The sequence below is a fragment of the Vigna unguiculata genome, chromosome 4 (genome assembly GCF_004118075.2).
Source record: "Vigna unguiculata cultivar IT97K-499-35 chromosome 4, ASM411807v1, whole genome shotgun sequence".
Classification (NCBI taxonomy): Eukaryota; Viridiplantae; Streptophyta; class Magnoliopsida; order Fabales; family Fabaceae; genus Vigna; species Vigna unguiculata.
The window spans coordinates 28,419,993-28,447,570 of NC_040282.1; the positions used below are offsets into that span (position 1 = coordinate 28,419,993).

At 30.4% G+C, this 27,578-nt stretch overlaps 2 protein-coding genes across 2 annotated transcripts; one reads left to right on the forward strand and one right to left on the reverse strand.

Moving 5' to 3' along the window:
* The first annotated feature begins 22,982 nt into the window (after positions 1-22,982).
* LOC114180674 lies at positions 22,983-24,530 on the forward strand. Its single transcript, XM_028066976.1, has 5 exons — positions 22,983-23,270; positions 23,349-23,547; positions 23,641-23,723; positions 23,947-24,006; positions 24,108-24,530. Exons 1-5 carry the CDS (start codon positions 22,983-22,985, stop codon positions 24,528-24,530), a joined length of 1,053 nt encoding a protein of 350 aa, XP_027922777.1.
* Positions 24,531-26,096: 1,566 nt separating this feature from the next.
* Positions 26,097-27,129, reverse strand: LOC114180675. Its single transcript, XM_028066977.1, has 3 exons — positions 27,063-27,129; positions 26,753-26,945; positions 26,097-26,682 (listed from the first exon to the last, which is right to left on the reverse strand). Exons 1-3 carry the CDS (start codon positions 27,127-27,129, stop codon positions 26,097-26,099), a joined length of 846 nt encoding a protein of 281 aa, XP_027922778.1.
* Positions 27,130-27,578: the final 449 nt, after the last annotated feature.

Here is a 27,578-nt window from a genome sequence, read left to right on the forward strand (position 1 = left end):
AAATTCTTGAGGAAGGTTGAGAGTTAAGAGAAATAACAAAGTTTAGGTCAACAATATTATAACAAAAAGTATTATGAATTCAAACTTCTGACACTTGAAGTTGGGATTACATGAGATATTACAACAATGTTTAGAAAAGAAATTTTATATCATTTTTATCAATAATGATATGTTAGTAATATTTGTATTTTGGAAAACAAAAGAAATTACTTATCATATTTGATAATTAAGAACTGAAATTTGTAAATTGTTTGATTTTGACACGTGATATCTCTCTTAAATACATAGATAGTAGTACATTGGCACCACATATTTGAACACTCTCATTTGATATTCTTTCTCTTTTATAAAAATGCTTCCATTTTAATTCTTTCTCTTTTATAAAAATGCTTCCATTTTCATTTGTCAAGGTCCATAACAACGTAAAATATTATTTCTCCTGTCAAACGAATTGTGTCAAATGGACTTCAAAAGTCAACTACGATAACAAGAGATCTTTTTTCCGAAATACACGTTCTAAAATTGATTTTACACAAATTGAATTGTGGACAAAGAAACGACTAATTATTGCTTTTTTTTATACACGAATCTCCAAAAGTGATTCCAACACCGAACCAAACACATTAATAGTAAATTTCTAAATATTATTTTGATGAAATCCAAGTCTAAAGAAAACACTCATTAGCAAAATCTTGTTCATATGTTGGAAACTATTTGAAAAAGGAGTTAAAATAATAAAACACAATAAAATGATCCAAATTTAATTTATTCTTGTTTGGAGTTCAAATTTTCTATTCATATTTTGTTGATATTCATGTTTTTAAATTATACTTATTTGTGATAGATATTATTGTGTCCAATAAATTGTTATTATTTTTAGAATATTATGTAGTATGAATTGCTTAAAGATCAGCCAAAATCATAGCTTGTCAATTGTAATGGCAACCTAAATTATCTCTTGTATTTTATATATATATATATATATATATATATATATATATATATATATATATATATATATATATATATATTCTTCATCAATAGAGAAACAACTCATTGATGATTTCCTACATGGTATCAAAGAATCTCTCCATCAAATTTTCTTTCAACCTTTACAGTTTTGTCTTCCACCTTGTGACAGAATCCTTTAAGTCATCCCGGAGCTACTATTTTAAACTCTCTTTGTCATCAAAATTTTATAAATTATAATAAAGTCAGATCGTTTTTGTATATTATATGGATGATCCGATCCGTAAGGACCATGATTGGGAATTTTTTGATCGTCTTCTTTTCCTCTTGGTAAACATGGGAAATTTCCATGTAGTGCTTCTTGGTCTTTTATTGAATTTCCCTTTGATATTATCCATAGTGATATTTGGACATCACTAATACCCAGCTTGTTTGGCCATCAATATTAAGTCTTATTTCTCGATGACTTTAGTAAATTTTTTTGGACTTTTCCCATTTCTGAAAAATCACAAGTTTATTCTATTTTTCAATCTTTCCAAAATCAAGTTAAAACACAATTTGAAAGACACATTAAAAATTTACAATGTCATAATGGAAAGGAATTTGCTAATGATTCTTTTAAACAATTTTGTCAACATAGTGTAACGCAAAATCAACTAACACAACATTGCTTCCTCTTCCACAACCTATATCACATGCAGGCCTAAGCTCCCAGCCAACTTCACTTTCTCCTCACTCGCCACCATCCCCTCACATCAATCCCCTCTCAACCTCACCAATTAATCTTCCATCTTCTCAAACCTGAACCTGTCAGCCTACAAATCTTAGGTCCCATCCCATGACCACTTGTAGTCAACAAGGCAAAGTCAAACCAAATAGAAAATATTCACATAATTTGAGTGTTTCAACCACCAACTCTATTTCACCTTTACCTAAGAATTCAGTGAGTGCTCTTCATAACTCAAATTGGAAATATGCCATGATTGTTGAATATAATGCTCTAATTCAAAACAAGACATGGGAGTTGGTACCATGTCCCCTTAATGTAAATATAATCTACGTGGATGTTTAAACATAAACGCAATTCTGACGATTCTTTTGAGAGGCATAAAGCTCGCCTTGTAGGTGATGGCAGGTCACAATAGAAAAGGCATAGACTGTGACGAAACGCTCAGCCTGGTAGTGAAACCAGCGACAATTCGAACAATTTTAACCATTGCTTTGTCCAAATCATGACACATTCATCAGTTGGACGTCAAAAATGTGTTTCTACATGGCAATCCTAATGAAACTGTCTATATGCATCAACCCATGGGTTTTAAGGATTCATCTCATCTTGATTATATTTGCTTATTAAAGAAGTCACTCTATGGCCTAAAGTAATCTCCTCGTGCTTAGTATCAATGGTTTGCAGATTATGTGGCCACACTTGGATTCCAACATTGTAAATCTGATCACTCTTTATTCATATATAATAAGGAATATGATATTGCTTATATTTTGTTGTATGTTGGTGATATTATCCTAGTGGCTTCCTCTGATTCTCTTAGAAGGTACATTATGTCATTCCTGAGTGTAGAGTTTATTATGAAGGATCTTGGTCCACTTAGTTATTTTTTGGGGATTGACGTTACCCGTACTACAACCAATATGTTTCTCTCACAAAAAAGTATGCAGAAGATATTCTTGAAAAGAGCAGGGATAACTAATTGCAAAACTTGTCCCAAACCAATTGACACAAAACCCAAACTTGGTGCGTCTAATGACTTTCCTTGTGAGGATCCTACTAAGTATAGACATCTTGCTAGAGCATTGCAATATCTTACTTTTACGAGGCCTAACATTTCTTATGTGGTGCAACAAATATGCCTTTTTATGCATGATCCCAAGGAAGAGCACATGCATGCTCTCAAGCTTATTTTACACTACATCCAGGGTATTATTGATTTTGGCTTGCATTTGTACAAATCCAATATTGACAACCTCCTCTCTTACATAGATACATATTGGGGTGGATGTTCGGATACTAGACAATCTACCTCTTGACATTGTGTTTTCCTCAGCGATAACTTGATTTCTTGGTCATCTAAACGAAAACCTACATTATTTTGTTCTAGCGCTGAGGTTGAATATAAAAGAGTAGCTAATGTTGTTTTAGAATCTTATTGGATTCGAAACCTTCTTCTTGAGCTTCATTGCTCAATTCAAAAAGCTACAATAATGTATTGTGACAATGTGAGTGTCATTTATATATTCGGTAATCTTGTACAACATCAACGAACAAAACACATTGAAATGGACATCCATTTTGTACGTGAAAAAGTTGCTCATGGAGAAATCTATGTTCTTCATCCGCTATCAAATTGCTGATATTTTTACCAAAGTCCTTCCATACATACTTTTTTGATGATTTTCAGAATAGTCTAAACATTTGTCAATCTCATGCTTTGACTAAAGGGGTGTGATAGATATTATTGTGTCCAATAAATTATTATTTTGAGAATATTTTGTAGTGTCAATTGCCTAAAGGTCAGACAAAATCATAGCTTGTCAATTGTAATGGCAACCTAAATTATTTCTTGTATTTTATATATATTCCTCATTGATAGATAGACAACTCACAGATTATTTTCTACAATTTGATATATTAAAAAAATTAATATATTAAAACATCAACATTAATATCATAAATGTAAATCCAAATTTTAGTTGAGAGAGAATGAGACGATATGTGTTCTTACAAAACTCGGGGAAAAACTTAGATATTTGAGACAAACACTCACAAGACGATTCAAATATCGAAAGATCTGTGTGTGTGTGTGTTTGCTTGCAAAACTTTGATTTGGAATGGTTTGTAACAATTGCTATCTCAAGTAAATTACTAATTAAACGTATAATATAAACTGTCCATTATTTTACTACTATATATTTAATTGTGAACTTTAATGGCTCACAAATACATTAATGAATTAAAAGGTTAGACACAAATAATTAATATATTAGTTATGACGTTAAATTGTTTATATACTAATTTATTTTTATTTTAATTTGAGATGAAACATGGAACACTATCCAACCATGTCAAATGAAAGAAAAAACACCAATTCACTATTTCATGTCACACACCATAAATATATTCAATGGAAACGTTCGCACAGAAAAAAAAACGAGCAAGTCTACACAAAAAGAAGGTTCTTAATATATATATATATATATATATATATATATATATATATATATATATATATATATATATATAAAATTATTAATAAAACGCCTTCAATTTTATTGTAATTAAAATTTTCAGAATTTCTGAAATTGAAACATATTTTATTCGAAATAAACTTAGGAATAGATAAATTAAGAAGAGTTTATAAAAATTGTAGATTGAAAATGAAACAGATTTTGTGACAGGTTCTGATGAAATATATTCTAAAAAACTAATCAGAAATTATTTTGGTACTAATTCTTGTGAAACCTCCAAACTGAAGCCAGAATCCCAGAAGGCTTCGGCTTCCCAGTGCTCGAAGAATTCGGCTTCCTAGTGCTTTGAACCTACAACATAGTACCAAAACAAAAACTTTAAATTTTACTTATTATTATTATTGAACTTTTTTTTATTATCATTTTAGATAGTTCAAATATCAATAAACAATTAAGAATTTGATTAAGAAATGTGTAAATTAATGTAAATTATCTTATATTTGTTGTTTTTTTATTGATAAACAAACACAAAGAAACGTTTTTTTAAAATGTTAGAAGTGTTTTCAACCGTTTTCATCATTCTAATGACTTTAATTACTTTCATTTATTATTTTCAAAGTAATGAAACATGCCACAGTTTTCAAACTTGTTTTCTTTTAATGAACTTGGGAGTAAGTGCCCCACAATAAAAGAAAATAATGAAATTCATAAATAGTTTTACAATTAATTTTATTTTGAAATGATTTTAATTGTCATCAACTACTCTTTTAATATACCAACCAATAAAATATATCTTCTTACAATTTAAAGATAACTATCATAATAATTAATATATATTATCATAAAATAAGATACATCATTAAATGAAAAAAAATAGTATTTCTCATTCAAATCCGATAAATAAATAAAAGTATAATTAAAAGAAGAGACCCACTAAAAGTAATCAGAATGAAAATATTGACTTTTTCATTGTATTTCAGTTTAGATTATTTTAAAATCGACCCATTTATTAAAATTTCAAATAGAGGGTAAGAAATTAGAGTAAATTGAACTTATGTCCCTATCTTTTCCTTAGATTTTCTCCAACAGTCCTTTTTTTCCCCTTACCTATGGAAAGCCTCTTAATCATTTTAATGTTTCTTAATTATTTTAAAAAAAATTATAGCCTTTTCTACAAGGATTAAAAACTAAGAATAATATTATATAAAATCAAAAACAGTAATTTACCAAAAATAAAAATAAAAAACTTGACTTGAGCACAGTTTTGTTTTCTTTCAAAATTGCTCCCAATGGATTTTGTTTTCATCATTAAAACAAGATCAAAGAAATCTTGATTACCTTCTTCTTGGGCTTTTGAATCTTTGGCACTTTAATCTCTCCAGCATGATCTTCTAGATACCCCTTTAGCTGCTGGTCGTCCATGGTCTCTATCATATCAATCTATCAAACAATAAAAAAAAAATTAGTATAAAGAAAAAATAAATTGTTGAAGAAATATCAAAAGTGTATACAACTATTTTGGGAATTTAGGATAAAGTTATATGGTGAAAAGAAAAAAAAAAAGGTATATATATCATTTCTCTTGAGAATTTAGATTAAATTTATATGGTGAAAAAAGAAAAAAGTATACACTGCTAGAAATTCTCATATTATATGAGATTTTTCTTGTAAATTTGTTAAAAGAAATTACAAGAAAGAAAAAGACTTTCTTCTGCCATTTTCTCTCAGAATTTTAATTGATAGATAATTCCTACGTGATAATCATTTCCTACAAAATTATAAAATTTACAAATATTTTCTACAAAATTTGTTGCGAAAAGTATTTTATATAAAATATTTTACAAAAAAATTGGTAACAATTTCCTGCAAATTTTTTTTCATAACAAAATTTATAAGTATTTTCTAAAAAAAAAATTAAAACAAAATTGGCAGAAAATGTGATACCAATATATTTTAAGAATTTAGGACAAAATATACGGTGAAGAAAAAAGAAAAAGGTATGTATATATCTGTTGTTTGGAGAATTTAGGGTAAATTTATATGGCGAAGAAAAAAAAAAGGTATATACATACCAAATTATTTTAAAAATTTAGGACAAAATTATATGATGAGGAAACAAAGAGGAGGTAGGTAGATACCCATTTCTTTTGAGAACAAATTTATATGTTGAATAAACAATAAATTATATAAAAAAAAGTATTGTACATCCCATTTGTTTTGAAAAATTAGGATAACATTATAAAGAAGAAACAAAAATTGTTTTGAGAATTTAGGAAAATATATGTACACACCCATGTCTTAAGCTCTTGAGCATCCTTTCTTAAGGCCTCTTCTTCCTCCTTGGATGTCACTTTTTCTCCATCTTCTGCTTTTTTCTTGTTCTTGTTCTTTCTTCCTCCAACAACACTACTCATCCTCTTATTTTAGTATCTGCAACAAAATATAATTATTACCCTTAATTAAACAAAATGGGTCAACAAAAAAGGCCAAATGCCAGCAAAGAATATGTATAAGGTGAATAAATTTAATTAAATATTTATGTTAATACATATATTTAAAGAGGAAACAACATTGCATGTGAATCAATATCCTTGCCTTTATGCCAAGTGTAGTTATTGACTCTAATTACACACAAATAAAGAAGCTATTAATGCCATCACACTGGCTAATTAGTGTAATTCATTTTAATTTTGCCATTATTTTTTATAATAATGATCGTTTGCAATGTGATTTTATTATTATTTTTTTTCATATTTTAACTTTTTAAAAAACACTATTTTTAGTTCTTATTTATAAATTAACTTTGGGTTTAGTTTCATAAAAAAAAGTTTTCTTTTACTTTTTTTTAGTATTTTTTTCATGACTTGACGTTATTATTTTTGTCCTTATAATTTATCAGGATAAATAAGAAACTGATCTTAATTTTTTATGCACTTGTTGATATTATATTACATTACAGAGGAGAAGTCACACTTATGTTGCTTTTAGAAAAAAAAAAAAAATTGTTCTTTAAGGTAACTTTACTCCAAAGATGCATTGAGTAGTTATGAAGTGTTAGACAATATTAAAGATAAAAAAATAATTATTTTTAATTTTTGAAAGATAAAAAAAATACATAAACCAAATTTATTTTTATTTTTAAAGATAGAATATTTAAACTTACAAAATGTATGTTGAGCTATATATGCTATCATATCGTGCCATAACCTTTGTTGCAACTCTTACAAATGTTGAACTTGACATCACACTTGTTATTGCCACCACCCTCACTAGCCTAATGTTACTCCTATTTACTTTCAATAACTCTTGTTTTTCTTTATGATGACAACTTATACTAATCTATCACTTTAAAAGACTCACGACAATGGTTGGAACAAAAATAATCGTTAAATGTCCTTTAAACAATGACTGGTGGAACTATTGTTGAACGATATAATTTACATGACACCTTTATTAAATACTTGTGTATAATCATTTTCAAAACCTATTTTTAATCATAACTTTAAAAGACTTTTTAGTGTAATTTGATTGAAACCAACATTATTTTATATTATAATTTATATTATAAGTTTGGATTGATATAACTTTTTAGTATTTTTTATATTTCAACTTTTACATTTAAGTCAAAATATAATTGTTTTGGTATTCTAATAGTCTCACGTTACTTTGGAGTTAAGGTTAAGGTAACTTGAATACACATTCTTTTGTATAATCCTCTGATGTGTCTTTTAAAGACAAAATTGTAAAGAAGTTCTTGACTTCAGAATAGACAATATCTCGAATGCGGTGATTGATCTTAAACATGGTATCTTAATGACTTGAGGAGGAAACTTTGGTGTCGTTTATGAGGATGAAAAATCCCTTAGCTCTCGATTGAGGGGACTTATTCCAACACTCTTATATTAGTTAGAAGTTGAGGCTAAGGATAATTTAAATATAGTTTCCTCTTTGACCCTGCTAGAAATATTTGAAGACAAAATCATGAAAGAGTTTTAGAAACCAAAGTGAAAAATGATTTGAATAGGATTATTGATCTTAATGATATTATGTCAACCGACTTGATATTGAAACAATAATAAGTTTTTTTTTTAATAATACAACAAATTATGTTAATTATATATGTATAGTTAATTTAAATTTATGTTAAATATGATATAGTTGACATAAATTTATGTTGAATTTGATTATGGTGACAAAAAAATTACATTAAATTTGACCATATTGGATATAAGTGGGCACTTAACCCCTTTTGGAAGTCCATATATAATAAATGAATATAATTCAACATAAAAACACTCATTATTCTTTACATCTATTGTTGATATTATCTATTGTTGGAGAAAATACATTATCAATTAAGAACATTATAGTCTTTAATTTCAAGAATCATCCTACTAATATAGAAATAAGATAAAATTAAGGATACATAAAAATATAACGTGGAAACCCCAAAACTGTAGGGGTGGGCATGGATTAGATTTTTAATGATCCAATCCACATCCATTTTAGATCCAAATAATTGGATTAGATTTTCGACCCAAATTCATTTTTTCAGCAAAACTAGTTTGGATTTTTTTTAAAATCTAGATCCAAATATTCGGATCAAGATTTAAATCTAGTCCAAATATTTTGATCAAGTTCAAAATCTAGAATCCATTTTTTACAAAAGAAATTTAAATTGATTTTTCTAAAACTTGTGTCCTTAAGGCCAACACAACTCAGCTTGTTCGGGTCGTCAAGCTCGCTCGCCCCATCAAGGTCTCGGGCCTGCTCAGTCCGTACAGGTCGTCGGGCATGACCCATCCGAATCGTAGGGCCGACCCAACCCAACCCAACCGGGTCTTTGGGCCTGCTGGCCCGTTCGGGCATCAAGCCTGCCTGGTTTGTACGGGTCATATGGCACAGTCCGTCCGAGCCATCGGGCTGACTCAGCTTGTCCGGGTCGTCGAGCCCGCTCAGTCCATCAGGTTCGTCGGGCCCACTCGATCCATCAAGGTCGTTGAGCCTGCCTAGTCCGTATAAGTCATTGGGCACGACTTGTTTGAGTCTTCGGGTATGCCTTGCATGTTTGGATCATGGAGTCTGTTTGGGTCTTCGGACCCACCTAGCCCGTTCGGGTCATCGGGCCTGCCTGGTCCGTTCGAGTCACCAGGCCCGACTAGCCCGTTCGAGTCATTGGGCTCACTTGACTTTTTCGGGTCGTTGGGCCCGACCGACTCGTTCGGTTTGTAGGGCTTGCCTAGCTCGTTCATGTATTTAGGCCCGTCAGCCCGTTTTGGTCGTCGGGCTTGCTTGGTCTGTTTAGATTGTTTAGCAAGGTCTGTCCGAGTGTGAATTTAGCCTAGTTCATCTCAACCTTTAGCCTAACCCAACTAAAAATTTAAATTGAAAAGTTGGATTGGATTTTTTGGATTATCCATATTTTAAAATCTTGATTTATAGAATGGATATCGAATCCATAAGATATATGAAATGTATATTAGATTGAAATCCAGATCCATTAAAATGAATTTTAAATGGATTGGATTTTTAATAAAATGAATTTTAAATAGATTAGATCAGAGCAAAAGTGGATTGGATCAAGAATATTAGATTTTTTGCCCACCCCTACAAAACTGAAGAAAAACCACGATCATTGTCTAAAGACAAATAGAGAATAACACTGTAAAAATTTGTATAACACATAAACCACTCTCCCTTTTACCCCAAGTACACCTACACTCTCTAAAACAATAATTTAACCCAACCCTCACAACACTCTACTACAACAGAATAATAAAAGTCAAATACAATCTTAAAATATTTTTGAATGAGGCAAAAAAACACACCATGGACTTAGAGTTCATTATATAGTCACCAACACTTATTCTCCAAGACTATGTGAAATTTTTTAAGACGTATATTTTTCACACCAAACATTTATGTCTATTGTTGATATTATCTAACATAATTCTTTTACATCATTTAAAAAGTTTGACATAAATGAACTTTATGTTTTGTATTTGTCGCATCATGTTGAACTTTTATCTAACATATTTTAAGCCTAAACTTGATGTAGAAAACTACTTTTAAAGTATTATTATAATATTTGTAGTTATTAAGTTGTTCCAAGTATTTGAAGTAAACTAAATTTTTCTCGATGAAAGATTTACTTTAATGTGCTATTATGAAAGGATAAGATATGAACTTTTTATTTATAAGGAAAAACAAATGACAAGTGATTAGTATTTTTAAATACAACAATGAATTTGAAATTTCAATGTCTTTAATCAAAAAGATTTCATACACAAATTAAATTAAATTAGAAAACATGTAAAATTAGGAAAACTAATTTAAATAAAAGAAAAAAAACTCACATATTATTCTAGTTAAAAAACATTTATTAATTTAGTGTTGTATTAATACGTTGAAAACAGATTCAGTAGATGAATGAAGGAATATAAATTTAAGAACAATATTTGCACCAATTAACTACAACACTTAGTCTATAAATAAGTAATAGATGTTTATTATGTATTTCACAAGAAATTTATTTTTTGTAAACCCTATTTCCTCTTCTCTCTCTAAGATTAGGAGATAATTAGGGTATTGTTGTGATGAGAGAGTATATATTTAACTAGATAGTTATACGAGGATTGAATCTATTATATTCTTAATTTGGCTAAGTAGTCCACTCCCTATTAAGAATTTAATCTATTTTTCTTCTCTTTTGATGTTTGTTATTAAAATATGTTATAGGTGTATGATTTGATATTTGGAACTCACTAGAAGTTTAGTAAGATTTCTTGTGTAAGGAAACATGCTCATAGTATGTTATATTTAGGTAAGAAGAGTTAATTTTGGTATTTACTATAGTTGAGTATTGATATGCATATGTGAAATGCAAGGTGAATGTATAATTGTATTTATTGGATCATGATTATCCATGTGTTTATTTAAGTTGTTAGAAGTTTAAAAGTATACCTTGAGAATAATATGGTAATTATTTGTAAATTATGGGTATAAATTTAAGAAGTGGATATTTTTTATTGATTTTAAGTACATGTTATATGTTTTGAACTCAAAATTTATTATTTGGACTGATTTCACTCAAGAAATGGTCTATAGTTCAAGTAACACCAGTCATGATTACATGTATTAGTTGATATCAAGTGCCAACACAAACGTTCAAGTAACACCATTCTCCACAAAATTTTTAGTAGCATAAAATTATGATACAAAAATACCAAAAGTTTGTGTACAACAAAGTTAATTGAATACTATTTTCTTTTGAACGATTAAAATTCCATTGTTCACAAAATTTTAGTGGCATAATTATAATACGAACATACCAAAAATTAAAAATAGCCAAATGAACAATAAAAAAAAAGTATAATTATACAATATATTAATTTAATTCTCAAGCAAGTCGGTGACTAAACATTCTTGGACTTAGCTCAATTTATATATTTACATACTGCAATTTTGGTATGGTTACTTACTAACTATAATAAATCACCTATCGCAGGGTTTTTCATTCTTATGACCATGAACCAAATTAATTAAATATAATAATTATGTAAAATTAGTACAACAAATTAAAAACAACACAATGCAAGCAGTAAACACTACAAGAATCAGTAAACACTACAAGAATGTCACTATTTAGCTTCCAAAAATGACGTCAGCCATAATGGAGACTCGAAAGAGCGTGGGCTAAACCTATGCACATCCCACTCTATAGTATTTATATAAAAAAAAAGAGTAATTGCTTTTATCGTCGGCTTGGCCGACGCATATGGATTCAATAATTGGCGTCGACTGGCCCACGCATACATCTCTTAAATAAAATAAAAAAAATCTTTAATTAGGTTATGTTTCACGGTGAAGTTTTCCTCTTTTCTCAATTTTATTTTGGCTCCACCATTTTGTTTGTCAAACATAAACTCGTTGCCCCCTCGTTCGCAACACAGTGTGCCACAACCATTGCATCATTTCTCAGTGTTTGGCATCTCTTTTCTATAGTGAGTGCGAGAAGGTTTGGAATTGGTTAAGCGGAATCGGGGGTTCATGTGAAGGCGAGCTCGTTCCCCAATCTACCATAAACAACGTTTGTGACTGTGAGTTTGCTTCTGCATTCACTGTAAGGGCTTCTTCAAGTCATTCTACACTCTTCCACGACCTATCGCACACCACATTGGTCCAAGAGCATCGCCTTTGCTCTCACCTTCAAAGCCCCTTCCAGCAACACTCTCACTTCTCCGTTCCAGTCACCCCACGAGCCAACAAGGGGAGCAAAGAGATTTCGGTTTCCATTTTCAATTCCCAGTAACTCCTTATCCCTCTCTTTCTTAGTTTTGGGTTTTTCCTATTAGGATTTCTTTTTGTGTGTGTTGGGATGATTAAATTCGATTGATTTTGTGTCATTCTTGCTTTCTCTATCTGCCTGATGCACATTCTGGTAGGCACGTTCTGGGAGGCTTTGTTGATGTTTAAGACATGCTTTTCAACTGCAGCTCTTTAATTTGAACACCAAGAGTGAAGGCTGTATTGTCCAGTGAAGATTCAGAATTGGTTGGTGTTGGTCATTAAGCGTTTTAAGTGGAGGTAAATAACTTTTGGGGAGTTAAAATATTGAATTAAGGTGTGTAACTAAGTTGGGTTTTGAATAGCATATTACTTTGACTTTTGAATAGCATATTACTGATATGGAAACTTGTAAAAGAAGTCTGAACTTGTGTGTTTGCTGCTATTATTTGAGACATTAGAATAGCTAGGTGTTTCACAGTCTCTCACATTTTACTGATATGGAAACTTGATAGCAGAGGGAATATGTCGTTTCCCTAATCTTCATTTATTGAAAATGTAATGGACACTAAAAAATTGCTACAACAAATTGATTAAATAAAAGATTAATCCATCCCCATCTATGCCTTACTAACTAGGACTTACACATGTAGCATTGCTGCACTGCAATAATTTCTGAGTTTTTTCTTCACTATAAGTTTTTTTCTTATTGAGTTTTTGGTTTATTTCACATTGTGATTAGAATAAAGATTAATCCACACACTTACTAACTGTTGCAGATGGATGAAGCTGGATTTTAAGAATATATATATATATATATATATATATATATATATATATATTCGTACTGTTTTCACATTTTTTTTATCTCTTGGAGGTGATATTATTAGAATAATAATTGTTAGTACATTGAGATTTTCCTTGCATCTTGCATAATCTCAAAGTGGAAGACTTAAAGAGGATGAAGCAAGAAGTTATTTCCACCAACTAATCAATGCAGTTGATTACTGTCATAGTAGAGGGGTGTACCACAGAGATTTGAAGATCTATCATTATCTACCACAATCCTCTCCACTAAACTAATTTAATTAACAGATTCATAACTCATATAAGTGTGAGCAGGAATCAATTATTTTTCTTCTTGAGTGAGACTCATATTCAATACTCAATGTATTTTGTAGTCAGAGAATCTTCTTCTGAATTCAAATGGTGTTCTGAAAATTACAGATTTTGGATTAAGTACCTATACACAGAAGGTAAGTTATGAATATACATTTTTGCCTTTTCATATTCAAATACCTTATGTGTATGTTATGCATTTCTGGTTTGTCCATAAGAAATATATACCTGCAAATAAATTTTAAACAGAAACACGAAATTTGTTTGTTTGTTAATTTTTTCCTATACAACTTCAATTTAGATTTTTTAATCCATTTAATGGCTTAAAATTATAAATTTTTACACGTATAGAATATACATTGGACAACATACTCAACTTTTTTTAAGAGTTGTTGTGTTTGTTATATATTTTAGATATGTTGTATTTATAGGTAATAAAAGTAGCTAGTAATAAATCTAATTAAAATTACATAATTGGAGTAACTATTTGTCATCCACTCTTAAAAGTAATGTTCAGAACATTTACCTAAATAAATAATGTTTACCATAAAAGTAACAATTACATTACAATTAAAATTAATTTTAATTTTTTTAATCATTTATTATATATTTCACCTAGATAAGACGAGACGATTTCTTATAGTAAGAAGCTAAAGCATATTATAGTATTCTTTTCTTATAGCAAATACAAATAATAATACAAAATAAAATATTTACCAATAACATTTCTAATATTTAAGTGTTAATCTCTATCAAACATGCTAATACAAGTCTTCTAGAAAAAAAAGTGTTTCACTTATAAAAAGTGAATTTTTAATTAAAAAAATAACTAATAAGTAAATGTGTCAAATATATATCGAAATATTATTGTGGTTACATTTCACGTCAACCCTATAAATTGGTAAAATATTTTAAAAATGTTTACTAGAAAAACTATTCTTCATTCCATTAAGTTTTTAACAATTTTAATTTAAATATGCTTGAAACTGATTTTCATATTAAGCTTTTAATTTAATAATAATATGCAACCTATTTATAGTTTCAAGTAATTATCTACTTTATTTCTAAAAATCCTTGTACTTAAAAGATAAATAAAATGTATACCGTCAATGGTCAGACATTCAAACTAACTTCATAAATGTATAAAATATCATCTTGTATTTCACTCAGTGTTTAAGATACTTTAAATTAATTCAATAATAATATATTGTATATTTTTTGTTTGAATCATTGTCAAATAAATAAATTTTATTCTGTCAACAAATTACCGGTTATTTTATTTAAAAATAATTAAAACACAAGTTAATATGTAAATCAGTTTTAAATATAATAAAATTAAAAAATAAAGATATTGAAAATATATTAAATTATTATAACAATGAATTAAAAAACTCTTAAAAACAGAAAATTATTAAATTATTATATTCACACCAGTACTATGAAAAAGTTTATGTAACAATGAAGAAAAATATAAATAATTAGAATTATTAAACATTAATTTGATTCTTTAATTTCAACTATTATTTGATTAAAAATTTGTTTGTATATTTCTTATAATTTTGAAGTCTTAAGCATTCAGTTTTATTTATTATCAAAATTAATACATTTATAATTACTAATAAGATCCCATGATATTTTCACTCTCTAAAAACATTCATAATTTTTTCAATGTTTAAAATATAAAACATCATTACTAATAATAATTTTAAAAAATTAAAATTATTAAATTTGAGCTTAATTATTTAATGTCAACAATTCAAACATTAAATAAATCATTTACATTTGTTAAGGTTTATTTTTTTAAAATATTTGATAACAACTTTTAAATACTTACAATTACTAAATTAAATTTGATTATTCAACATTAAATTTTTCCAAGTTAAAATTATTTTATATTTCCAATACACCTAGTCACTATATATTTATTGATTCAGTTAACTAAATAAAAGTTTAATAAAATATCTTATCTTCTGCTTTTGAACATATTATCGACTTCTTTACATATTTTCAGTTTTGGAATTATTTATTCTTTACTTCCACCTTTTCTTTTAAATTATAAAGTAGACATTGAATAATAATTCATTTGTCTCACAAACTTCAATTTAAGAGTAAGGTTCTCAACCAAATATGAAGAATAACAATATATGTACTACTGATTTATTGACCTTTCAAAATAAATATAATATTTTAACTAAAAAAATATAATAATTAATAAGAAGTCAAATTAGAAATAATTTTTATTTGAAAAAAGAATTTTGTATTAAATTACTAAAAGAGTATTCATTACATTATATATCAGTACAAACACAAGTCGAGCTAACCATAAATTTAATAAACCCGAGTCTAACCACACTTAAAATGGTTATATTCGATCTAACATTATATCCATGAAAGACTACTTTAAAGCTTTGATCCAAGTTTTTCAAAAGTATAAGCTAATAGGTAGTTGTTTTTCAAATTAATACACCTCAATTTGTTGGAAGCAAACATAGCAAAGCAAAAAAAATAAAATAAAAAAATCATAAATTTTAAGGGAGATTAGTAAAAATTGTATAATGTAAATTTTGAATAAATAAATCCAAGAAGGTTAAATATGTCTTTTCTTTCTAAATTATTTTTAAATTTGTGTTTTATCTCTAAATTAAATATATAGTTATTTTATCCATACACTTTATGAAAAACATGTATGATTCTTAATAAATAATTCGGGGAATGTTAGTGGACAAATGAAGCTAATTATAATATAATCTTCAAGTGACATTTTCAAGAAATGATGTTTTACATGACTTTTATAAAGTGTATGACGAAATATGTATATATTTAGTTTAGGAACGAAATACAATTCTTTAAAATAATTTTGAGATACAAAACATATTTAACCCTTAAATATATTATGAATCGATAAATCAATTTTATTTCAATGTTGACATGGTGTTAAGAGGATGCCACTATTTTTTGCAAGGAAGGTGACATACCATTGTATATACATATGTTTGGTGTGTTGGAGATTGCATAAACATATACTATTGTACAATATGGATGATGTATGTTTGGTTTTTCAATCATTCATTCATTACTCATATATGTGTATCTGTGTCCTCATTAATTTATTATGCCTTAAATAACTTAAGTATACTTTGGATTTTCTTTGAATGAGGGTGAACATGACACGTATGGGTTTTAGGATATTCAACTCAATCATCCCATGGGTAACAAAACAAGTGGAAATGCAAACATACGCCATTAGTAGCTTGGTCGAATGAGGAAACAATTTTATTGTTCTCCATATATATACATGAGTAGCCCAAATTTTATTAAACAAATTACACTTAATTAACAAAGATATTACAATAAACATTTTCGAATGCAAACATCAATCATAACTACTTGTTATATCATTGCTTGATCACATTGTTGCATAATTTTGCTACTTAAAGAAGAAACCTCATGTTTACTTTAAATAAATAGTAGAATAGTTTGTAAATTTTATTTATTGTCTATTGTGTTGACCTTACATAATTGGATGTACACTAATTAGTAACGTTCTTATGCCTTTTGTGTCTATTTTGGATATAACATATTAAATGTAAGCTAAGTGCAACATCATAGAAGCTCATGTGCATGCACCTCAAGGCATTTTAATTACACTCTTTTATACACTTTTGCAATGTAAGTAGTTGATAAGATTATTTTTAGTTTTAAATTTAGTATTATAAACAAACTTAAGGCTATGAGTGTGATTGCTACATAATGTAATAAATGACGATTATTGCACGTAGAGATTGGGATAAGGTATTGTGTTATAATCCACCAACATAATAATGCATTAAAATATTTATTTTAATAATGAGAGCTTTATCATTTGAGGAATGATTTATCATTCCTTACCAACTTTAGAAGCAACCTAGAGTGTGATGAGTTTACCATTTAGGAGTTGAACTTCTTTAACACTTTTACGACTCTTTAAGAGATCTTTGTCTAGAAACTACATAGATAATTTTGGAAGATACTTTAACCTCTTTGCCTTTTATACATGCATCAATCAAAATATTGTCTTTGATTGACACTAACGACAAACTCCTTATAAGATTGTGTTTTTGAGTTTTAAAAGTAAATTGAGACTTGTTTAACCACACTTTCTATATCAAATCTAAGTCTTTTTTAATTGTCATGAGGTGCGAGACTTTATGAGATGAGAACTTGTTCATGTTGATCTCACTTAAATTACCTTTTTGATTAGGATAAATTAATTGGTTCCATCACATTTTTTTTTTACTTTATATTGGTCTTGTTGAAAGCAACATCACACCCAATATCACACAATTTACTCATGGTAAGTAGATTGTGCTTTAGGTCTTATACTAAGAGAACTTTTCAATAGAGGGTAAAATGATGAGTTCATGAATGAAAAACAAGAAAAATACTCTTGTAACTAAAAATTGTTTAGTATTTCTTAGAATTGTATTATGAAATATTGTTTTTCGGTAGTGTAAATAATAAAACCTCATGAGGTGCAAATAGTAAAGATCTAGACGGGCTTCTACAAAGGAAACATAGAGGGTGTTCAAGTCAAGGATTGCAAGTAGAAAATAACGGGCTCTTCTGCACCCCTAAAATTTACTATTATACCCTTAATATTAGCTTAACTTTTTTGGGAAACGGAATACGAATTCCGTTTCATAAAATAATGAAACGGATTCTGTAATCCGTTTTAAAAAAATTCGAACTTTTTTTTGAAACGGATTACAAAATCCGTTTCACAATTTTATGAAACAGAATTCGTATTCCGTTTCCCAAATATTTTAATTTTTTTCTTGAAACAGCTTACGTAATCCGTTTCATAAAGGTGTGAAACGGAATTTGAAATCCGTTTTACCAAGTTCCACGTCGTCGCTCTCAACCTCACCGGACTCAACCTCTCCGGGACTCTCTGTCGACATAGCTCACCTTCCATTCCTCTCCAATCTCTCGCTCGCCAACAATAAATTCTCCGGCCCCATCCCTCCGGCGCTCTCGTCCGTCTCTGCCCTCCGCCTCCTCAACCTCTCCAACAATGGCAATTTATGAAGATGACAGAGGGCACAATTCTTCGCCTCCACCATTACCACCAAACTTTCCACATCCTCCCTGAACCTCCACCACCACAACCCATCCAAGCTAGCCCGCTACTTATGAAAAGGAATTCGTTTGTCTATATTTTCAAGATGTGGCAAGTAAGCACTGTTCTAGCTTCAATGTTTTGTTTTCCTATGTTAATAAACTGCAACTGCACTGGCAAATTCATGTAGATTGATTCAAGCTTGGTTTCTTGACTTCAACACCAATCCAATACCAGTATGCTTCAGGGAATATCCCTCTTGACTTCAACACCTTCACTCCTAATGGTTCTGTTGAATTTGGTGTAACCTTCAATGCAGAAATATTCACATATGGTCATCTAAAAGAAAATTAAAACGGATATTAAGATCCGTTTTATAAATTTCTAAATTTTTGAAACGGATTTCAACTTCCGTTTCATATATTTATTTTAAAATATTTGTTAAAAAATATTAATATATTATTTTATTTTTAAAATATACATTAAATATGTAAATATGATTAAAATAAAAAATAATAAACTAAAAAAATAATTAAAATTCAAAAAGCATTATATTTAAAATAAAATTAAAATTTTCGTTCTTTTATCTAATTTAAAGTTTAATTATCATTTAGTTTTATTTATTTTTATAATTATATTTATTTTTCAAAAATTATATATATATATATATATATATATATTACTTTATTTTTAGATATATATTAAAATATATGAAAACATAATAAATAAACAAAACAAAAATTTAAAAATATATTTAAAATTTAAAAATCATATACTTTAAATAAATTAGAAAAAGTTATAATACAATGAATAAATTTTCAATTTAAAGTTTAAGTATTTTTTAATTTAATTTAATTTATATAAAACAGATTGTGAAATCCGTTTCTTACAAAACGAAAAAAAAAAAAGCAAAATGAATTGTGAAATCCGTTTCTTAAAATCTTGAAACGGATTCTGTCATCCATTTTGACACACATGGAATTGATATTCTTTGGGAGTGCATAGGCCTACAACAAAAGCGGATTTGCTAACTGGGTGCAGTAGTGCAATGCAGTTGATTTTTTTTACTATTTTTTCTCTTTCTTCATTTAAGGATAAAAGTGGGAATAAAGAAAGTTTTGGAGGTACAGGAGAAATGCTTTGGGGTGCAGGGAGAAGCCCCAAAATAACACGTTACAAGCCCAAACCAAATCGAAACCTCCTTGCATAATGTCAACCAAAAAAAAAAAGGGTCAACAAAAGGAGAAAATTAACTTGATCAATATAGCTTGATAAACATGAAGAACACTGGTATTTTGACACCATACTTTCTTTTACTATCATTTGACACTATCCTTCATAACTATTCACTTTCTCTCTCTTTTAAAAATATAAAAATTAACTTTTGTTAAGACTATTTTACCCTTATAAAAATTATCAAATGATCGTCAAAATGGTGTTAAACAACCTTTTTCCAAACATGAATAAGCATGAAAAATGTACCTCTTGCTTTTAGCCAATAGGAGAATTTCATTATTTTCATTTTTAAAATTTTGAATTTTCAAACCTCTCACCATTTGCTTTTAGGTTATAGTAGAATTTAATTTAAGACACGTTTATATCTTATTTAATTTTTTAACTTTTTTTTTACTTTGGCCACAAATAACCATATTCATTCTCTGCAATTTTACTTTAGTTGATTAATGAAATTAATGACGTTTTAAGACATCTCTAAGGGAGTGGTCTTAAGTTTTAGAATCTTATCTTGTTCTACTAGGATTCAAGTGTTGATTCATCATTGGAACTTATCATAGAGACTATGACTTCATTTATAACTCACCTTCTTCCATCCATTTAAGTGTTCTAAACTTTCTCTTTTCCTTTCGATCCTTGAATTTTTCTTGTGTTCTTCTATTGCACTTCTTGTGTTCTTTATCACTTTTGCATAATCCTATGAATTAAATTCAAATTCAGTGGAAAACATCTTTGAGTTGTTGTTCCAATCTTAAAATTCTTAAATAGTTAATGGAGATTGTTTGCTAATTCATATTTCAAGCTAAATCATAACATGAACCTTATCAATAAAGTTTTCATGTCTTCAATTATTCACCTTGTTGATTTCTTCTAAATTTGACACTTTGGGAAGAGGAATCTTCTTTCGTTTTTAGACACCGAAGGCCAAAGATTTCCCTTTTGTATTTCTAGACATCACATTTTATTATATCTTCATGAACTTTCAAGATTGATTATATCTTCTAAGGATAGTTTGACAAGACTCTTAAATTCCTATTGGACTATTTCTTGGAGTGTCAAATTTAACACCCCAAAACCGAGTGTCATATCATCCATATTACACTAGTTAAGCATATACCAGACAACGTTTAGGAAATCGTCCAACTAAAAGAAATATAGTGTATCATTTGATAGCATATCATTTACCATATTGTCAAATAATTATAGAAAACTTTATATGCATATACAAATATTTACATTTGTAACACCCAATTTGATCCGGATAAATAAAAATTATTTTCAAATAAATTCAAAAACTATGAGTTTACTTAATCCTAAAAATTAAAAAATAAAAAAGGGTGATTTTTTTTAAAAAAAAATTAAAGATAACAAAAAAGTTTAATTAAGTAAAGTTAATCACAAATTAAAAAAAATCTTTTATTAAAAAATTAATGATGAAAAATGAATAAGTAAAGAAAGAGCAACAACAAGAAGAAAAACGATATATAAACAAAATAAACCAGACACATTTTGTTTGGCCCAACTTTTCCAAAAATTGGGGTGAAAGCTTTATTCCAGCACCACCAATTTTATTTTAAAACTATTTTTAATTTTATTAGGTCCAATTCATGTTTTAATATCCATACCATTGTTTTTCTTTCTAAACTTCATTTGCATGTTGAGTTAATAGCCTTATGTTTTTTAACATCCTCACTCCCCTTTATTTCCTTTGACACCTCTTTTCCCAATGGACCCAAGCTCAATATGTTTTTCTTTAGTACCCCCAAAAGTTTATCTATTTCCATCTTTGTCCATGGTAAAAAGTAAAAGTAATTGTATCTCTCTCTTCATTTAACAGCATGATACCTTGCACCCGCAAAACCCATCCCCAAAAACCACTCCCCTGCACCCCCAAAACGCACCCCAAAAAGGAATCTGATTCCCTCCCTGCACTGCTTTTTCAGTTTGACCTAAACCCTAAACGTAGCAGCCTTTATTGCAGCCTTTATTAGTTATTGTTTCTTCCTCCTCCAGCCCTCCACTCACACTCTCGGTTTCCTCTCCATGCCTCCACATTGACACTCTCGTTTCCTTCCTCCTCTCACACTCATAGGCTTCTCGGTTTCCTCTCCACGCCACCACATTGACACTCTCGTTTCCTTCCTTCTTTCACACTCACAGGCTTCTCGATTTCCTCTCCACGCCTCCACATTCACACTCTCGTTTCCTTCCTCCACTCACACTCACAACCTTTATTTGTGTTTTGTATTGGTGCACCCCTCTATCCTCTCCGTTTGAGTCTGTAGGTCCACATTGTTGCACACTCCATTGCCAACAACACTGCCAACAACCAAGAATTAATCCAGTTAAGTTATTCTATACCATGTATTTTTGAATTTGATTTTACTGAACGTGTTGTGTGCAATAGATGCATGAATAGGTTGTTTATTTAGAAAATATAATCAAAGATCCATGTTTAATATGAACTGCGCAAGTCAAATTTTTTTTGTCTGAAATTGACCAAAACAGATGCCGAGATTCGTTTCATAAAAGTCTAAAATGGATGTCGACATCCGTTTCATGTTTTTTTTTGTTTTTTTAGCGTTCCGGATGTCGAGATTCGTTTCATATAAGTTTGAAACGGATTTCGACATCCGTTTCATGTTTTTTTTAGCGTTTCGGATGTCGAGATCTGTTTTGAAAAGTCTGAAACGGATTTTGACATTCGATTCATGTTTTTTTTTTTATATTCTGTTTTATTTTGTAATTTATTTAAGAATTTGTGGGTTTTGAAGTTGGCTCTACAGCCAATCATGGCCTCTCTTTGGTCACACCTCCTAATTCTCCATTGCCACCTTAGCGTTAGTGACGTGCATAGAAATGGAAGGTATTAGTGACGTGCATAGCTGGGAAAAATGAAGACGAATGGCGGAGAGGCAGAAGCAACATTTGCATAATTTTTTCTTGGTGTTTCAATTGCATATCAATTGTGCGTGATGCATTAGTATATGTTATTGTTAATTTGAATTTGAGTGATATTGTTGTTTGTTGGTGATTTTTGGTTACTGAAAATTTGATACTTTTAATTATAGATATGGTTAGGACACGAGGTAATTTATCTAGACGCGGTTCACACGATGCACCCGAGTGTTCTACACAGGGTGCTGCACGGAGGAGACTGACTGCTTCAGCTCGTAGAAGGAGTCAGCACGAGGCTGATGTTGTTCAGGATGATGTCGCTGAGCATGAGGTTTCCGATGTTCCTCATGATAAGGATCAAGAGATTGATAACGATGGTGCAAGATTTCCAGGTGGTCCCTCTGATACATCTTTATTGACTCGGTACCAGGATCATTTTGCACGGATCATATGGGATGATCAGGTTAGTAAGAACTTTTTATAAATGTTTTATTTTATTATTGTTATGTATTTTTATTGTTTTATTTTGCTTTTTTCTTAGGATCGAGTTGTGAAAGTAGTCTCCCATATTAAAAAAGGGAAAAAATTAGGACCTCTTCACTCTTCCGTTCTCCCCTTTGTGGTAGCTTCTGGATTATCGCCTCTATGCGATATTTTATATCAATATCCTGATGTTGGATTAATATTGGGTTTCGTGGAGGGATGGCATCCCGAGACTAATACTTTTCATCTACCAATTGGTGAGATGACCATCACTTTAGATGACGTCTGGTCGGTCCTTCATCTTCCCATCACTGGATAGTTTTGCTCCACTGAAAATCTTGAATATGAAGATTTAGTTGAGATTTTGTTGACACTTCTTGGTGTTGATTGGACCATGGCTTGCAATGAGTTGAATCAAAGTCGTGGTGGACAGGTCAGACTTAGATGGTTGATAGAGTTGTATGATAGTTGTTGTGATAACGAGCTATGGGAGTTTGATGCACGTGCATATCTTTTGCACCTCGTAGGGTGCACGATATTTGCTAATAAAAGTGCCACCTATGTTTTGTACTCATTACCTCAAGCTATTTAAAGATCTCCCTACCTACCACAAATATGCTTGGGGAGTTGTTGCTCTTGTCTACTTATATGAGTAGCTAGAAGATGCCAGCTTTGCCAATATAAAGCAATTAGCTGGATATCTACCTCTTCTACAGGTACAATTTTATATTACATTTTGTTAAATATTTTACTTGTTTTTCTTTTTTATCAGAATAGTTAAATGAAATGTTATTTGATACAAGCTTGGATATACGAGCACTTCCCTATATTGGGAAGGAAGCAATTACGAGATACATATGTGGAGACCAAACCCCGTGCCAGATGTTATATCACTGGACGTGCTACTTTTGCTATAGCTTATGTTAGAGTCCAATTGGATGCCTTGACATATGATGTGGTGATTTGGAACCCATATGGAGCACATAGGGCTGGTCGACCACTTGTTGTATCTGGCATGTTTTCTGGCTTCCTCAGGCTTGGTATCCTCGTACACCGTCATTTGCTGGAGCGTGTGCTACAACAATTTGGCTTCATGCAGCCTATTCCACGACCGCCGACTTCGCTTCCCATGTTGGACTTTACGACTATTGATGATCGGTGGAGAGACCACGATCAGTTTGTCGTAGATCAGGTGGTCCACGCGCCAACTCCTTTTTCATGTTCAGATGAATATTTGTAGTGGTTTCGGAGGGTCTCCCATCCTTACATTTTACGTGGAGTTGAGGCTGACCGACCCAACCTTGTGATTATGCCTCAACTTCGTCGAAATTTTGCCAGATGACATACCAACTCAGAGGACGTCAGTGTCATCATCTTTTGGTGGTTTGTTGGTATGTTACAAATTTATTTGTTCATATTATTAGTAACTTAAATATTTGACATTAACTTGGTATTATCGTGAGGTGCCATGAAACACGTTGTCAGCGGTCTTCAACGGATGATAGAATGTCATGAAATGCATTGTAAGAGCACAATTGCTTGGGATCGCACACATGAGTTATTACAGATAGCTCATGATGCAACAGAAGAGGAAGAAACTAGAGGAGGACGTAGAGTTCGAGGTTGACGACCATCTACGTCTGGATAGTCGATTTACTTTATATTTGTATTTGATGTTACAATTTAAATTTTTATTGGATTTTATATTAAGTTATTTCATCGATATATGATTACAAATTGAAACGTTTATTTTGTTAGCAATAAGGCCAAAATATATTCGTCCCTTGGCCAGAGGAGTTAGTATTTTATATATTAGTAAAATAATTACAAAAGTATATTTTAAAAGTACATTACAATATGAAATTTCCTAAAATAAACTACAACAGTCAAATATTTAATACAATTAACAAATATCAGTCTTCCGTAAGATCTACATAACTACGATCAACTACGTGTAAATCTACGAATGCATGCATCCGATCTCTATAAAATGATGCCCACCCCTTTGCCTTTGGGTAACAATTGCTAGATGATATGATATCCACCATCGGTAATGGACAACCTTCTTGTAGACAAACTTGTAAATATGTAATTAGTCAACATATGAGTAAAGTTTTTTTTTAAAAAAAAAATACACCTGCACAAAATGAGAGCCATAAAAATGTCTGATACAAATTAGTCGATGTTGACTTTGCGAAATAGGTGGGGATGTACGGAGTGGGAATATCGTCAAATTCTGAACCAATGACAAGCACACGAGGATTACATTATATCGATTAGCAATCGCATACCCCATGTCCGGTATAGTCATCCACTTGTCTCGATTAGCCTGTATATAATTAATTAGATTATAATCAAACAAAATCATAAAAAACTTTTAATAAATAAGTTTGAACATTAGTATGTAGAAGTCATACCCCTGATGGTGAATGAACTAGCAAAGACTTTCTCAGTTCTTCCAAACGATCATAACCTTAAACTAATGTTGCATATTCATCTTGTCATTGACTAAGTTCTTTGTATAAATCATGTCTGATTAGAGGCCATGACTCCTCACCCATACCCAGCAATGCAGCAATGCATCTATACCTACAATGACCATCTGCCACTACATCTACAACATCCACTATATAAGGATGAAAAACAGGATTGAACTGTTCTAGCATGGGTACTATCTTTTCTTGAAATACAGCTTCGGTCTTCAGCTTGTTTTCTATTTTTGCAACACATGTGTCTTATCTTGATGACTCAATGAAGGTGTCAACATGCTCAAATATGACGGATCACGTTTGGTTGACTTCTTTGATCAATGACTTTTAGGTGCACCCTTCGTCTTAATTTTACTCGTTGGCGACAACATCGATGTCATCGAAGGGCAAACTATGTCAAGTAATTTATGTTTGATGGTTACTTTTCCTGCAATGTCAACTTCTTTGAAAAGATTAAGCAGCAAATCAACCTCCCTTTGAATAGATAATTGCCCTTCGAATTGTGAAGAGGACACATGTGAGAAGCTCAACCTAGTCCACATGACATGAATTTCTTGGAGAGGAATCATCCCAGGGTCATATCGTGTTAATTCACACGCACATGGAAGACCATAAGTCTGTCTGAGAATGCAGCCACAACGACTAGTATCGAATCCAATTTTCTTAACTTTTTCTAACTCTGGAGCAAGGAGTTCTAAGGCAGATCTAGAAACATATCCCACTAATCTTCTATAACTCAATGCCTTGTAAGAGTCACTCATCAGATTAATACTTCTTTCAAAAGACGTCTTTATTTCGTTATGTTGCAAGATAATAACATTGTGAATTCCATCCCAACACGAACAAAGGTCTCCCATACTACTTCCAAGAACTTTCTTGAGGCTCCAATGAGCAGACTCAACTCTAGTATAATTTATACATGGAATCATATAAACCATTAAAAAAATTAATTAATAAGAAGATGCAAACATACATGTTTGATGTTGTATTCCCTAAATGCATAACTTTGTTCATCCACGCCTTGACAAAGTATTTCTTGTAAGAAATTATCCACGAGTCATTAACATATTCAAAGAATACAGGCCATGGCTGGCAAACAAGCTCAAGACGATTAACACAATCGTTAAACTTTAACTCATCTTCATAGTCCATAACATTCTCCCATGCTTGCAGTACAACATCTCATGCATCAACAGAATTCACTAACATTTTGCACTTTGCCTGCACATGTTTTTGTATATGGAAACGACATAGAAGTTGATAACACTCAGGGAAGACAATACCAACAACATTCATTAGAGCTAGATCCCTGTCAGTTACAATGACTTGTGGACCACCCTCAGACGTCATAAACAGACCTCTTAGCCTTTCCAAAGCCCAAGTGAAATTATTTTGCTTTTCACTAGATAAAAATGCAAACGCAGTTGAAAAAGTTAATCCTGTTGAGGTCACACCAACAATCTCAAGCAATGACAACCGATATTTGTTGGTTTTGTAAGTACTATCCATTAAGAACACAATATTGAATGAATTTAACAACTTCACAACATTAGGATGGGTCCATAACAGATCGCTAACCACATCAGATGCATCAACACATCTACTAAAATGGATATAGTGATCATGTTCCAACATCAACATTAATTGTTGTAACTTTGTCCTTGAACCTCTTATTGAACGTTTGTACCTATATCTTACATTATATACTTGCTTCAAAGTTGTCACATTACACTTATCTTTTTCTTTGAGAGTGAGAAGAATATTTGCATGTTTTACTTAACTTTTAGACATATCAACAA